Source organism: Colius striatus, chromosome 5 (assembly GCF_028858725.1).
Source record: "Colius striatus isolate bColStr4 chromosome 5, bColStr4.1.hap1, whole genome shotgun sequence".
Classification (NCBI taxonomy): Eukaryota; Metazoa; Chordata; class Aves; order Coliiformes; family Coliidae; genus Colius; species Colius striatus.
The window spans coordinates 49,011,968-49,028,084 of record NC_084763.1 but is presented as its reverse complement, the minus strand read 5'-3'; the positions used below and the strand labels follow the sequence as shown (position 1 = coordinate 49,028,084).

The following is a 16,117-nucleotide window of genomic DNA, read 5'->3' as shown; positions in this document are numbered from 1 at the left end:
CTTCTGAATGCTTTACTGCCTAGGCCCTGCTGCAGGTCTCAAGAAATTAGATCATGTTATCTTTAAAGTTGAGATGCTATTTAAGGAAATGTAAGTCGTTTTGTCAACAGTGGCTCACTCCAAAGTCATGAAGTGCACAACAGGTACCACTTTGGAAAAACAAATCCAAACAAAAAGCTGTTTTCCCTTTCAAGCGTTTTATTTCTATACTTAGGAGACTTTTCCCTTTCCAACAACCATTTCATCCATCTAAGTAGAAATGAGAGCAGATTTCTAACTAAAGCTGCAGTGCATTTGCTTGAAGGCACTGCAGTTGTGGGCTGTTTGAGTGGTTTCCCACACTGTGGCTGTCCCCAGCTGCAGGGCGAAGCGTCCTGAGTGTCAGTGAAAGCTGCTGTAACTGGGCTGCCATCAGCCATGCAGCAGAATCGGGGGTTTAGTAATATAGAGCTGTCCAATCTGCTAGTGACCTGACTACTACCTAAAGATACACCTCATAGCATTCCCTATACTTGCCTCCAGGCATCCTCAACAGTGAAACACCGCAGTGCAGGCCACTGTCCTGCCTTTACGTGCATTGCGGGACGTTACTTGAATTGACAATGCCACTGCAGAAACTCAGGTGTTTGGAGGAGTTTGTGTTCAACATGCTATCAGTTTGCAGCACCAAGGAACTGGAGGATCAGGGTGTCACTTAACCTAATGGGAGGATTGGTTTTGTTTTGGTTTGATTTTTAGGTACTGGTGTTTGATTTTGGCAGTGAAGTATATGTATGGCATGGAAAGGAAGTTACTTTAGCACAAAGAAAAGTGGCATTCCAGCTGGCAAAACACTTGTGGAATGGTACCTTTGACTACTCCAATTGTGACATAAATCCTCTGGACCCAGGAGAATGCAATCACCTCATCCCCAGGTATGGAAAGTTTGATACCCAGGTATCAAGTTTGATCTCATTCCAGAAGCTTAGTTTTCTTGCCTTTTTATCACAGTGTTTAATTTGATTTTGTTTCTTTTGTTACCCTGTACAGAAAGGGCCAAGGACGACCAGACTGGGCTGTGTTTGGCAGACTCACAGAACATAATGAGACCATACTGTTCAAAGAAAAATTTCTGGATTGGACAGAGCTGAAGAAACTCAATGAGAAGAATTCTAATGAGTCCCTTCACCATAAGGTGCATGTTATAATCACACTAGTTATTTCAGCCTAGTGACATAGCTGGGATGAAATCCAGGGAAGCTTGTTCTCAAGGATCCACAGCACTTTCTTTATCTTGCACACTTTGACCTAGGGATCAGAAAATCAGCACCTGCAGTGAGCCCACAGAGTTGCTTTATGTTAGTGCTGAGCAGCTCAATGAACACTGACAAGGTGATTTGGATAAGGCACCAAATGATGACAAAACATCAAAGTAGTGAAATACGCAGGAATTGGACTGTTTGAGTGGAGCGGTGGGATAAGAAGAAAAAAGCTATGCTCAAAGAGATCTCTTCTGTGTTTTTTGACAGGAAGAATCCAGATCTGATTCCAAGCCGTATGATGTCATGCTAATGGTAGCTGTGCCCCAAACTTCTGTAGGAACAGTCTTGGATGGAATGAATATTGGCCGGGGCTATGGACTTGTAGAAGGAGAAGATGGGAGGCAGTTTGAAATTATCACTGCATCTGTGGATGTCTGGCACATCTTGGAATTTGATTATAGCAGACTGCCTAAGCAAAGCATAGGGCAGTTCCATGAGGGAGACACTTATGTGGTGAAGTGGAAGTACATGGTGAGCACTACAGGTTAGTGAACAATTGCTCCGTTTCATCCTGCTGAAACATGGAGAAATGCAGCTAAAACTGCTGCTGTTAGTGGTGAGATCCAGTCCAAGACTTCCTTGGATGTGAAACTGTTTTAAAAGTTAGAAATGGTAACTTAGCCTTCCTAGGCCATCAAGAAATAGAACTTATTCTTTTAGTTTGTTTCAAAGAAAGCATTAAAACACAAACAATCTGTAGTTATTTTTCATACAACAAATGTAGTAGTGTCTGTTTCTCTTTTTATCCAACAGTAATGTCTTATCTATTCACAGGACAGCTCCTTAAGCCAGAATTGTGCCTACAGCTTAACACCAAAATAATTAGGCAGCTGAACCAATGATAGTGGTCCTAAATGTCTTACAAGAGAGACAGGTGTAGCAAGAAGGAAAAGCCTTTGCTGGGTGGTGGTGAACAGTCACAATGACAGGAAAGCCCTTGCCAACTCATCGCCCTTGCTGTCCCTTTTGCTGTTTCTGGCCAGCAAAGAGCCTGAGAGCAGCAGGTAAAATGTTAAGAATCAGTCAGCTCAGCGTGCTCATTGAAACTCTCCTTTCTGGCCTTGAGCTAGGAATAGATGGCTTTTGTGGTAAGTAAAATGGAAATAGTCTATAAACGATTGTTCCAAATGAGAAAGTACTAGAATTGGTTGAAAGCAGTATAACAGCTCTACAGCTGTTAGCCAAAAAATGTAGGTAGATCCTTTTCAGGATTGTTGAGTTCAGATACTGGCAAATCCAAGAAAAATACACAAGTTTGTAAGTCTTAGGAGAAGTGAGTAACAGTAATACTGAACTGTAAACAGACTCCTCGTCCAGTTGGATGGAAATGATATTCCATCTCTCCAAAAGAGAGTAAGTTTTTATGTAGGGAGCAGTACTTTTATGGGCTGAATGTACAGATAAGAGTGAAACCCATAAATTTTAGAAGTGACTAGGAGTTTGAGTATTTTCAGCTTGAGAAAAACAGGACATTTTCTCCTAAGTGTTTCAGTTGGATGCTGCTCAGCACTGCAAAATTGAGAAGTTTTAGTATTTTTTAAGAGTCTGATTTAAAGCTCTCAGAGTATTTTAAAAGCTTTGATTTAATTATATCTGCTTTTTCAGTATTCAGTGGAAAAAGTCAAATATTCCATAACTCCATTGGAGTGTTGAATTTCACTTGCTGTAAACATGAGTTGCTCATTGTAACAACTAAATACTGATTCTTAAAAAAATTTACTGCTAACCCACTCTCCAGACCAACATGAAATACTGAATTCATTAATAAAGCTTACTTAATCCTGTACTTTTTTATGGCTACAGAATACTGCCTTGGTGTTCTTTTGCTCTGTAGTTTTCCTTTCTAACATCATTGTACCAAGAAGGGCTTTTTTTAGTGCCTGTAGCTTTTCTCAACTGTTGCTGTTTCCAGTACCACTCAGCAGCCAGCTACTCGCCTGCTGCCAAAGAACAGTGTGTCGTGGAAAATGAGCCATAATGGACTCTTCTGGTAACATGACTGGACATACCATTTCACATGCAAAATTGGCTCAAGTAATGTCAGTTCTTTTTCTCCAGATAGCACCACTTCTTTCTACAACTCTTTCTCTGGCCAACACAGGCATCTCTGTCTGTCGGCTTACATCCATCTGACTAGATAATGCCAACTTTATGTGGGGATATACTGGCTTAGAGACCTAATGTTCCTCCAACTGGACGTTTTATCTTTCCTGTTCTGGCTGGGATACTGCTGAGCTGGCAGATGAGATTAAACCACGTGCTGTTTAAACCTATAGCCAGAGTGCTTTCTTCAACATGTGCTTTTTGTTTTGCAGTTGGAAGCAGGCAAAAGGGAGAGCAACAAGTAAGGGCTGTTGGAAAAGAGAAATGCGTGTATTTCTTTTGGCAAGGAAGACACTCCACAGTGAGTGAGAAGGGGACCTCGGCACTGATGACAGTGGAACTTGATGAAGAGAGAGGAGCACAGGTGAGCTTCCTACAGACCTAGGCAGCAGTCCTGGTAAGACTTGCTGCCCAAGTAGCCACTAACAGTAAATGTGGGTTTATTTTCTGTTTTACCTCCTTTCTTTCTGTAAAGGTGTTCTTGACAGTACAAATACCCAGACTTCAAAATTACTTTTGGCTTTATTCCAACTTCCAGAGACACAAAAGCTTCTTTATGGATTGTCATTAACAAATTCCACTTGCAAATATGGTATTTCTGAGAATGAAGAAGATTTTCTCTTCTCTTCTCTCCTTGCAGGAATAGGTGAAGCATGGTTAAACACATTTGTGCCTTCACTTCAAGTGCACGTTCAGATAATAGGACTGTCTTCCTCTCGCTGAGAACAGGGGAAGCACCTTCTGCCAGGCCAAGGCATGAAAATACATTGGCAATTTTCCACCTGTTTACTCTGTAATTACATCTTAAATTGCCTTGTTCTGTACAGATTCTAGCAACTGTGGTTTGAAGCTCAAACAGAGGACAGGCTAGCTCTGTTTAGGTGGGCTTGACTGTTTGCAGCATACAAGATGAAAGATTTAAAGTTAGTTTCTGTACCTTGATAATGCTGTAATTGGTTTTTTTAATGTCAGCATAGACAGGACCAGTATGACAGGTTTTCATAGAGAAGATACATCAATACACTTGATCGAGAGTGTGGGATTCTGTTTCATAATCACAGTGCAATGGTCAATGAGCAAAGAATATGCATCTTAATAAACCAGTTTTATTGAACCTACTTCAGTTCCTACATTATCTCCATAACAGTTCCAAAGAACACCAGGCAAGATGTCCCAGTCTTGTAAAGAATTCAAATCATGGTTAGTTTAAACTTACTTAAATCTTATTTGGTGTTCCTTATCCTCTGAAACTCTTGATTCTTGGATTCCAGCTAGAGGTTTCCTTTAATATGAAACCCATTTCATGCTGATATATATATGGTAATTTAAACAATAGTCAGCAGTTGTAAAGTAGAAGGAAAGCCACCTTCCTGGGTGGCTGGAACTATATAACTTTTAATGATCCATAGAGACTAGTTTTCCTGAGTCTGTATACTGGCTTCATTTTTTAATGAAGAGTGGTGCTTTCAATTTGCAGGTACAAGTGCTTCAAGGGAAAGAACCGCCATGCTTCCTGCAGTGCTTCCAAGGAGGGATGATTGTGCATGCTGGAAGAAGGGAAGAGGAAGAAGAAAATGCACAAAGTAAATTACTGTTAGTTAAGAGCTTCTGCTCCAAAATCCTTTTTTACCTGTTACGAAAGGCTTTGAATTCAGGCTCAAGTACCATACTCTGTAGAAAAGAGAGAAAGGAATGCCATGAAACCCATGAGACAGCTTTGTAACACTTTGTTTCAAGGTAGTTTGCTTCATCTTAGAGCATAGAATGGATTTTGTCACCCCTAGAGCAAACTGACTTAATTGTACTGATATCCATATAAATTGTTCTAGTTGTTTTTTAATTAAGCAAAGTACCCGTTTGCTTTAAAAGCTGTTCTTTTCTACATAGTCTGGGTAAAAAGAGTATTTTTATGAGCAGTTCTCCTGCTCCAAGGAGAACTCTAAGCTTCTGTTTTTCATTACGTTTTGCAACATATTCCTTGAATGCTGCAGTTGAGGAAGGAAAATTTCCATGCAGGTGTAGCTCGGACGTGTTTGGCTCACATCTGAGTGTGACCTCCTCTGCCTTAGGTGAACAGGGGAAGAGAAGATGAATGCAAGGAATACTGTATTTGTTTCTGTTTTGTTCCATAAGAAACAGAGCAGAAACTTAACTCTTCTTCTCTGTTAAGCTTTTCATCTCTTAACACTTGGAGCAAGGTTTCAGAAGGCATCTTTTCTGCAACAGGGTTTTTCAAGTATTGTTAGGCAAACCTGTTGCTTAGCTAGTTTATTCTGTGACGATATAGACATGTGATATGTGAAATACACTCAATATGAGAACAGAACAGAGCTGTTCCAGAGCAAAGGTCTTGAATTTTCAATCCCATGTGACTGTATAATACTGCTGCCCTGTTCCTGTCTGCTCCAGGTGACTGGAGGCTGTATTGCGTGCGAGGAGAAGTTCCCAGTGAAGGAAACTTACTTGAAGTAGCATGTCACTGCAGCAGCCTGCGCTCCCGGACATCCATGATTGTCCTCAATATAAGTAAAGCTCTTATCTACCTGTGGCATGGCTGCAAAGCACAGTCTCACACCAAGGATGTAGGAAGAACAGCAGCCAATAAAATAAAAGAACAGTGAGTGTCTGACCTATATTTTGGAGATGTTTATACAGGCTTCACTTAAAATATTCTGCCTCAAAGAAAAGTTGAAGTAAATAAAGCTGTCCTCTGAGTTGAACTGCAGCATGTGCATGAGTGGTAAGGAGGAGGAGTGATGGGTCCTTGTTTTGGTGGAGTGGGGAAGTCTGTAATCACTTTCAGTTAAGGTCAAATGCACTTATACTTCCTACTGTACTAATTCCAGTTGCAAGAAACCAGTCTCCATTTAGAGGGAGATGCTTAGTATCTGAATAGGAAACTAAATTCTGTTTGATAGGATTAGAATCAAGCCTTGTGTGTAAAGAAGAGGAAATGTGTTTGGGAAAGCAGGCAAGGAGGACAGCAGTAGTTACCAAAGCAGGCAGTGAGAGCTCATGCAAGCACCTCCTCCATTCTGGGTGCATGATCAGAAACGCTATGAGAATGGTTGTTGAAATTCCCTGTCTTGTTTATTGATCAGTTTTGTCATAAGTTTCAAAAAGCCTATGGTGATACGAAGCATACAAGAAGCCTATAGGTTGTTTTGGGGTTCTGATAATGCAAGTGGCCAGCAGGTTTGTGTCAGCTGTGTCGTGAGCAGGAAAGCTGGGTTCACTCTGTCTCTGTGTGTTGTAGGTGTCCGCTGGAGGCAGGGCTGCACAGCAGCAGCAAGGTGACCATACATGAATGTGATGAAGGTTCAGAGCCCTTGGGATTCTGGGACGCATTGGGAAGGAGAGATCGAAAGGCCTATGATTGCATGTTGCAAGGTAGAACCACATTGCTGGATTTGGCACTCGTTTTACTTTACTGCTCTTATGGTACTGTGAGATTTAATGTAAAACTTTTTAAGAACTTCCTGGAATTGAGATGATCTCTTCAGAGAGGTGCTTCCAAAAATATACTCATTTAAGTAATACTCTTCTAGAAGTTGCTGGAAAATGAAGTGTTTCATTTTGTTCTCTCCCCCTCCTGCAGCCCCTCCGTATTCATGCAGCACAGAGCAACAGTTAACGCTGTTACCAATGTATTTTGCTTCTCTTCTGAAGGGATTTAGCAGGCAGTTCTGCATGCATTCCTGTCCAGTCTTTGCTTTGTAACTGCCAACAAAGGTAGCAGGGGGATTGATTTACCAAGTGGAAAATTTGTCAGCTTAAAAGTGAACTCTACGATGGGCTTGCTTCACTTAAGCTGCAAAGCAGCCAGTTATGAAATGGCATGAAATGGCTGATAGGAACTAGCCAATATCCCATTCAAACTGATGGCAGACAGCTTTTTAGCTCAAGTTCTTTGCAGCTGTTGTTAGTCCCTCAAGACATCTGGTCATCTTTCTTGAATTTGTAAAAAAAAAAAACAGATAACTCTGTGGTTACTCTAAAAGTTGGTTTGTTTAAATGTTTTCATTTTTTTACCTTTTTTCTTATTTATCTCTGGCATTTTCTGTTGAAAATCTTCTTAATTTTAATTCTTTAAAGATCCTGGAAAGTTTAATTTCACCCCCCGCCTGTTTGGCCTCAGTAGTTCTTCAGGAGAATTCTCAGCCACTGAGTACGTTTACCCTTCCAGAGACCCTGCAGTCATCAATTCCATGCCATTCTTGCAAGAGGATCTTTATACTGCCCCACAGCCAGGTATGTGCTTTGAAATATTTAAGTAACCAGAAAAATACAGATAACTATATCCTGCACTGGGCAGTGATTCAGTAACTATAATCACTAGTAAGTTGATTTGTCACAGGATAATGTGTGCATGTGATGCTTGTACAACATTAAGCAGTAACAGTGATTTTTCTGTGATAAAGATGCTGAGAACTAATCAAACATATGTGTATCCCCCAAACTTGCTATGAAAACATATTGTTTGTGTCAGAGAATCTGAGATTCATCTGGATGAATAACAAAAGGGGTTGGTAAGCTTTGAAAAGATCCTGTCCTGATGCTGACAATATAAGACTGGGGTTGTTTTGGGGATTTAAAGAACTACGTAGTGGCTGATGGTGGATTTGTTACTTTTTGACTACATAGCACTGTTCCTTGTTGACAATCACCATGAAGTGTACCTGTGGCAAGGCTGGTGGCCTGTGGAAAACAAAATCGCTGGATCAGCGCGAATCAGGTGGGCTACAGACAGGAAATGCGCCATGGAGACAGTGCTCCAGTACTGCAAAGGTAACAGATTGCTGTGCCTGGCTGTTCTGTGCATACCTTCCCATGCCTCACTGTCCCCAGCTGAAGAGCACTCAGGTGCTACCTGAGAAGTATCCATAAACATCAGTATATTTGAAGATACATTCTCCACTCTTTCTTAGCAAACCATTTGTTTAGTGATGGCATTCTTCCCAAATTGCCAAGATACTCTACGGACTCATTTCTTGGAGGAAAGGTTTTCCTTCTCTTCTGTGCCATCACTGTGGGAAAACAGTTCAGACATCAGATCCCTAAAAGTGAATTCTAAGAACGCAGCCTCTTAAACCCAAATGCTTTCTGTCTGGCTCCTCTCAGATTTCATAAGCTTCTGCACCAAAAGACTGACCAAAGATACTGTTTGCTGGTGTGACTGGGTTTTGATTTAGTGGGGAAGGTGGAAAGACTTTGCAGATGTAGAACAAGTCTCATGTAGAAACAAGTGACCATTGGAAATGGCAGTTCACAGAGCCTGAGGGTCTCTGCTCATTCCTACAAGACAAGAGTTACTGCCACTCAGTGTTCAGTGATTCAAGCTGCAGTCTATGGTCATGTAAGATTATTTTAATGATCACATAAGACAGTGACAAGATTATTTTCTGCACTAGCAGAGTTTCCTTGAGACACCATCATGCTTTTCTCTCACTTGGTCTGAGGTTATTGTGAGGTTGGGAGTAGACCTGGTGTCTTCTGATGGAGGATGAATAAAGAAAGGTGGAGGGATAACCATTCAGAAAGCAGACATGAGTAACACCGTGTTCTGTTAGTTTAGAGCAGTTTCCCGCTATGAAAAAGTCACTAGGTCTTAACTGGTGCCAACTGTGTCCTCTTGCAAGGAAGATTTACAGACCTCCAGGCCTTGTGATGCCACTCATTTCTTCTGTAGCAAATCAACTTTAGTACTTGCGACACAGCTGGTGACAACTGTCATCTTCTCCTGTAGATATTTGTGTATTTTAGGAGGGAAAGAGATACCCTAGTTGGATTCCACTTTTAAGAGGATAAACCAGTCTCTCCCTCACAATCTGCAGATCCAATAGGAACAAGTGTTGTGTTTCTACTCAGTTGTCTCATGTCACTGGGGGAGGTGGTAACATCTGGCAGGAGAGAGCTGAAAACCAGTACTGGAGACACTGAAATGTGACTTTTGTTGGGCTTCATTATTGCTCTGTGTGGTTCATCCTCTGGTTTCCCTTGCACTGCCCTGCCAAACAGCAGCATTTGCTTAGGAACAGAGTGCTAGAGATGGGGCAGTAATTGGAAAAGTCTTTGGCAAAATCTGCTGTATTCCTAAAGAAGAGGCTAGTTACATGTTCTCTACCACCCCCACTCTTTTGCAAGCCAGGAGAAGTGATAAGATGCTTTTCTTTGAAAACATTTCATACAATGTGCTTCACAGCAGAAGTGAATGTCAGCACAGAGGAACAGAGCCCCATGCAATGAAGTGCCCAGAGTTGCTCAGCAGGCTACTGAGAGAGACGGAAGATTCCAGTCTCAGTGTTCCTTATGCAGTGCTGTAATCTGGTAATGAAAATCATGTTTTCTGGCCCCAAACAGAGATGGAATCAGATACACATGCTGAGCTTTGGATACATTTCTGGATTTCTTGAACTTCAAGTTCAATGATGGGAAAAAGTATAAATGCCTTCTGCATGGGTTTGAATTTGCTGCATCCAAGTTTCATGCACAGTGGAAAGCTCTTCAGTGACTCCTCCAGGGTCTGAAGTTTAGCATATGTATCATAGGACAGGGTTTTTTGCTGAGTGCTCTCTTTGCCTCTGGTCATGACTTTGCAGCAGTGGTGGCTTTTACCCATTTTGTCGTGGGCTCATGAGTTCTCAAGAGCTTTGTGCTGTGTGGTTGGATAGATACAGAGCAAGTTTTTTAAAGGCCCATTCTACTTATACTGTTTGAATGCTAAAGCTGATTGATGTGAACTTCTTTAGCAGTTTTTTACAGTTCAGACTATGCTGTTCAGAGCAATTTCCCACTGTTACTAGAGGTTAATTGGTGCAAACCATGTCCTCTTGCAGGGAAAGCTTGGTCACTTTTGCCATCTGGGATTCTGACAACCACTTCAGAATTTCATTGCATCAAGCTGTCAGAGCTGATCAGCTCTTGTGTGTTGTTACTTATCAAGGTGGGAAAATTGAATTTCAGGAGATACTAATGCTGCTGCAATTATTTTGACTACCAGACTATAGCTGAGGAATCAGAAGCATTAAAATGCTTTATTTTTCTATCCCCATTTCTTTCTTCATCTATGTGTCTCCCTCCTCTGTTTTGGGGCTTTTTTTTTCTTGTCCTGGCTTGTAGTATTAAACTACATGATAGCATGAAACATTGATTAGCAGCTCTGGACATCCACTGAATACACATAGCAGTTCTCCTTGTCCATAAATCTTAAACTTGTCAAAATGTCTTGAAAGTTTTTCTGCAGTTTTATCTGCTAGGTGGTCCTGCTCTGGCAGGGGGGTTTGGACTAGATGATCTTTCAAGGTCCCTTCCAACCCTTAAGATTCTGTGATTCTGTAAACCAGCAGTCTGGAGAGCTGAGCTGCAGACTGCTAGGAGAGGGAAGAATCTCGTTTGCCCTTCAGTGATTCTTAGTGAGGAGATCAGCTTGTGCTGAGGACAGAGTTCATGCAATTAAAATGTTTCTTCACTTACATACAAACACATCTTACCTGTACTGGAACATTAGCAAATGCCACTCTCCTTTTATTTCTTGTCTGAATTACTGAGAGTAGAGCAGCACAACTAGAGCAGATTCACAGCTTTTTTTTTAAATGCAGAATTTTGAAGTGCTTGTTGAGTCGTTCCTAGTAGAATGAACACATACACCACAGTGAAAATATATGGAAGAGAAGGCTTTAAATGATAAATCTCTTACCTAATTGTGTAGTTGAAGCACTCACATTCTAATACTTTTGTTGGACCATTTACAGAGCTTTGATCTCTAGTATCGGTTTTTAGGTGAACATATTCTCTCTGATCGGTTTGCTTCCACTACCTGATGCAGAGCCAAGCCAGTACCACTCTGGTTTGTAGAGCAGTCAGAGCCCAGAGGCCCAGCCAAGGACCCCCACTGCATCAACACAGGCTGGTGAGAGCAGCACTTCCCTCTGCTGCTCCTCAGCAAAGGAGAGGAGGGGGCCGTGTTCTTTTAGACCCTCCTGCCTGACAGCCTACAGGCATCTAGTGCAGGTAGGGACTGCAGTATAAAACAGGGTCTTCTGTAATGGCTTTGTATGCTGTGGAGCAAATCTTAGTGCATTAAAAATGCTCTGAGGTTGCATGGAGGGAACAACAGAATTTTGCAAGAAGCAATTTTTAGGGAAGCTACAGCCACAGAATCACAGAATGGTGGGAGGTTGGAAGAGACCTCTAGAGATCATCCAGCCCAACCTCCTCCTAAAGCAAGTTCACCTAGACCAGGTCACACAGGAACGTTTTCAGGCAGGTTTGAAAACCTCCAGAGAAGGAGACTCCACATCCTCCCTGGGCAGCCTGTGCCAGGGCTCCCTCATCTGAACAGGAAAGAAGTTTTTCCTCATGTTCCAATGGAACTTTTTCATTCCAGCTTGTGCCCATTACCCTGCTTGTTGTGTCACTGGGCATCACAGAAAAAAGACTCATTCCATCCTCTCAACACCCACCCTTTAGGTATTTATAAGCATTGACACGATTACCCCTCAGTCTTCTCTTCTCCAGGCTGAACAGCCCCAGGTCTTGCAGCCTTCCCTCATGAGAGCCATGTTCCAGTCCCCTGATCATCTTGGTAGCCCTCCGCTGGACTCTCTCCAGAAGTTCTCTATCAGGCAGAAGTGAGGTGATGTCAAGTTGCTCTGTTAGTTTCACCTCATTCTGGATTTTACAACATCTTCTGTTTTTCCCTTACCTATCTGGAAGAAAGATTTGGTTAGACTGAGTTTGAATCCAAGTAAGATAAGGGCATGATATTTTTTGGAATGAGAGCTTCTCACAGCCCCCAACTCCCTCTCCACTTCTTTCCAATAATATGTGGAGCTGATCAGTGCTTTTGAGTCTTGAGGGAATTAAATTGTTCAGTCAACAGAGCCTTTTTCTACCAATACTTGGTATAATGACTTTAGCCATTTAATCTGATATGGCCTCACTCCTGGGCAGAGTTATGTCTGTGTCCGACACAGCGTGCACACGTGTGGGTTTTAAAGCAGCAAGACTGTCTTTGAAAATCATCAGTCATTGCCATGCAGCTATTGCAATACCTCTGTTAACTTTCAGATCTCATTCCTTTGAATTTATAACAACAAAAACCTATGATGTTAGACCTCAGTATTCCACGTTAAGAACATCTTAAACATTCTCACTTAAACTGCCAAGCTTAATCTTGATTTGCTGCTGGCAGGACACTTCTGCTGATCACACCAGAAGGCTTCATTTGCCTGAATTTGGCTAATTGCAGACCATCACACTCTGCTTACTCTACTTTATTTTTGTAAGATAAGAAAAACATTGGGTTAGGAAGTAACTGGGGGGGAAGAGAATTTTCAGCATATATGGTTTGATCTTTGTCATCAGATACAGTAAAAGGCAGATTTAAGAACACTGAAAAACATGTTAAAGGGTGCCATACTACATTAAAAAAAATCCTGGTGAAATTTATCACTACTGCCTTAAATTACTTCAGCTTTTCAGGAAAGGATCAATTAAACATGCTTACAAGTTAGCTTTGGATGGTGGGTGATATTGTAAAATATGGTGCTGTTGGTAACTCTTTTTCCTTTCTTTTTTTCCAAATTTATTTTGACTGGTTTTAGGAAAAAATGTAAAGAAGCCCCCAAAATCCTATTTAATTCATGCTGGCCTAGAACCTCTGACCTTCACTAATATGTTCCCAAGTTGGGAACACAGGGAAGACATCGCAGAGATCACAGAAATGGTAAATCTTTTCATTGCATGGACTGTTTCTTATTGCCAGTAGTTGTGTCTTGTGTTGTCAGTAATGTTGCTTGTTTGTGCTGTCAAGTCCCCAAATCCAGAGGTTGAATTTACAAGTTACACTTCAGGAGTCCACACAGAAGAAAAACAACAATGTAGCTAAATTCTGACTGGAGTGTGGATACCTGAGGTATTCCTGGTTGGATTTTGGTGTAACTCCTCACATTCTTCTTTTGTTACAAACAAAAGGCAAATATTATCTGAATCATCTCTTAGACATGTGCTAGAGTTTAGCAGAACAGTTTCAATCATGTGAAACAAGCAGCAACATGCAATTCTGGTCTGTCCTCCAGGCTGGAAGTGCAGGGGAGTAAAATGCCTTATGAAAGATCAGCTGGCTCCCAGAGGTCCAGCACAGCCTTCTCCACCTGGGAAGTGGAGCATCAGTCAAATTTCATGTGCTTCAAAAGCCATCAGTAAAGGGGCATCTCAAGGCAAATGGCATTTTCTGGTTTGCAAGTCTTCTCCAGCCATCCTTAGTGGAAAATGCTGGCTTCATGGCTGACGCAGAAACTAAGTATTCTGAGAATACTGTCTGTCCTTGGGCTAAGTGCAGACCTTTATTCAGCTGTGGCATTGTCCCAGGGCAGGGCCACTGGCCTGAGTTGGGTGCTGGATGTGTAGCCGTGTGCTCCAGAGCCAGGCAGGGCAGGATCATAGAATCATAGAATGGTAGGGGCTGGAAGGGACCTTTAGAGATCATCTGGTCCAACCCCTCTGCAGAAGCAGGTTCACCTAGATCAGGTCACATGGGAACGTGTCCAGGCGGGTAATGGATGATCCCATACTGTCTGCAGGTGGCAATGGGAGCACCTGGTGCTTTCAGCATTGGGATCCAATTCTCTTTTCCTTTCCTCCCTACAGGACGCTGATGTCTCTAATCAGATAATCCTTGTAGAGGACGTGCTGGCCAAGCTGTGTAAAACGGTGTATCCATTAGCAGACCTCGTAGCTAGGCCTCTGCCTGAGGGAGTTGATCCACTGAAGCTTGAAATTTATCTTTCAGATGCAGACTTTGAGGTAAGGAGAGAATAGGGGCACCGGTACTCTGTGCATGTTGTGTCTAACCATACCATGAAGTCATCTGGCAGTTTTGCTGATTAGAAGTGTTTTTATGAATGGCATATCCTCTTGCTTTAACTGCAGGTTGCATTAGAGATGACGAGAGAAGAGTACAATGCACTGCCATCTTGGAAGCAGGTCAATCTGAAGAAGGCAAAAGGACTTTTCTAAGTTGTGTTTCTTTGAGTGAGCACTAAAGGGATGTCTGTCTTCACTTTCTATGCCCTTTAGAAGAATTGTACCCCACATTTACAAAATAAATAGAGATAATCTGAAGTTACTAGTGACTACCTATCTGGAGGTGTGTAATATTATAAAAGGCCAAGAGAACTCTTTGGAAATGGAATTCAGTTTTGACTCTGAAAGGTAACGTGTTTAAGCTCTGCCCTCCTATGCACTTAAACAGTAGTCTCTTGAGCTACTGCTGCAGGTGTCCTTTGGCTATATACAATACTTGCCATTTTTGTTTTTGAAGAAGTTCTCTTTGTAAAGTGTTATTTTGTTAGTTTGTGGATTACAAAGAATTTATATTTATATAAACACATAGAACAAGTATGTATTTAACAATGCAATATATATTCACTTTCAAGACTTTCATGTCAAAACTACAGAGAAGTAGCTGTATGGCAGTTGCTTGTACTGAAGTAGCTAGACCACCAGTATGTATCTCCTCCGCATTCTGAAAAGTTTCTCTTTGCAATAGTTAATGAATTGTTCTCAGTGCTGCTTCAGGTGCTAAACTGAACAAAGTGTTTGTATTTATAGCATGGATTTCTTGAGAAACTATGCGACTCGACCTTTATACTTTACTATCCAAAAATGTATAGTGCCTTGTTTTTTGTGTACAGTTTATATACAAAACAAACCAAGATTGGTCTGCATTTTGAAGATGGCTTAGAATGGTCTCTTATGTTACTTTTGTAATAGTAGAAATTAAAAACATCTCAGTTTCTAATACTTGTTGTAAACATTAAACATGTCTTTTGTGATATAACAACCGAAAGTAAAAGCTCCCGAATAAACTCTTAGCGATGCTCTATCTTGTCATCATTTCGTACTGTAATCTTGTACTAAGTCATTGGAACCTTCCATAACACAGTATTTTATCAAAGTATTTTAACCTTGGGTATCTGCTGGTGTTATACAGCTGGAATTTGAGAAGCAGATAATGTGGGAAATGATCTGTGTAAGAAATAAAATTAGATTGTGAGACACTTTAGTGCTGAAAGTTGGGACAGTCACACAACTCCTGTGTCCTTTGGCTTTCCCTGTTTTATACATGAAACCAAAATTATTGTGCTGGTTTTAAAACTTTGAAAAAATCCTTTCAACCTCTGTGCAATTGGCAGTAAAACTCCAACTGAAAATGAGTATGGCATCGTGTCTGTTCTTTCTATAAGCACCAGAGCCAACGTCGTTTTCATTCAGCTAATTTAGACATTGAATAGAGTAATTGAGTACAAATCTGCTATTGTTTGGCATGTTTTTCAGGCATTTGGTGTTTCTGTTAACATCTCAAGTGGTTCCCCTCTTGGTAGCCTCATGGACTTCACATTTTAATTCCTGCCAGTGTAACTTTTCTCCTGCCTGGGTAAAAGGTGGTCACTTCTAGTGGAGCTTGTTGCTGCCTTTACCTTTCCCCTAGGCCCAGGGGAAGGAAGGAGGATCTTTGAATGTGTGAGGTATAGCTTTCATCAAGATGTGCAGTCAGTATTGTTCTGTGGTTAAAATGAATCTTGTTTTGACAGGTTGGTTAATGTTGTAATCTAGCCTTTAAGTAAGTAAACAGAAAGCTTAGAAAGAGCCAAGTGTTATTCGCCTGACCTGAGGTACTACGGGTGAATTGTCAGCATCAGAGTATTTCA

At 41.4% G+C, this 16,117-nt stretch overlaps 1 protein-coding gene across 6 annotated transcripts in view; it reads left to right on the top strand.

The window, feature by feature from the left end:
• SVIL (supervillin) overlaps positions 1-15,299 on the top strand; it is a 63,431-nt gene extending 48,132 nt beyond the window's left edge. For 5 of the 6 annotated variants that reach the window (XM_061996409.1, XM_061996410.1, XM_061996412.1 and 2 more), the window contains 12 exons: positions 739-914; positions 1,030-1,174; positions 1,509-1,785; positions 3,617-3,768; positions 4,882-4,987; positions 5,814-6,021; positions 6,661-6,794; positions 7,500-7,655; positions 8,049-8,192; positions 13,010-13,131; positions 14,055-14,210; positions 14,337-15,299. In XM_061996409.1, coding sequence (XP_061852393.1) covers positions 739-914; positions 1,030-1,174; positions 1,509-1,785; positions 3,617-3,768; positions 4,882-4,987; positions 5,814-6,021; positions 6,661-6,794; positions 7,500-7,655; positions 8,049-8,192; positions 13,010-13,131; positions 14,055-14,210; positions 14,337-14,423 — 1,863 coding nt within the window. In that variant the 3' untranslated portion in view covers positions 14,424-15,299. Of the gene's footprint in view, positions 1-738; positions 915-1,029; positions 1,175-1,508; positions 1,786-3,616; positions 3,769-4,044; positions 4,237-4,881; positions 4,988-5,813; positions 6,022-6,660; positions 6,795-7,499; positions 7,656-8,048; positions 8,193-13,009; positions 13,132-14,054; positions 14,211-14,336 lie in introns of those variants that run through there. The other variant, XM_061996411.1, reaches the window with a different exon arrangement.
• The last annotated feature ends 818 nt before the right edge of the window (positions 15,300-16,117 follow it).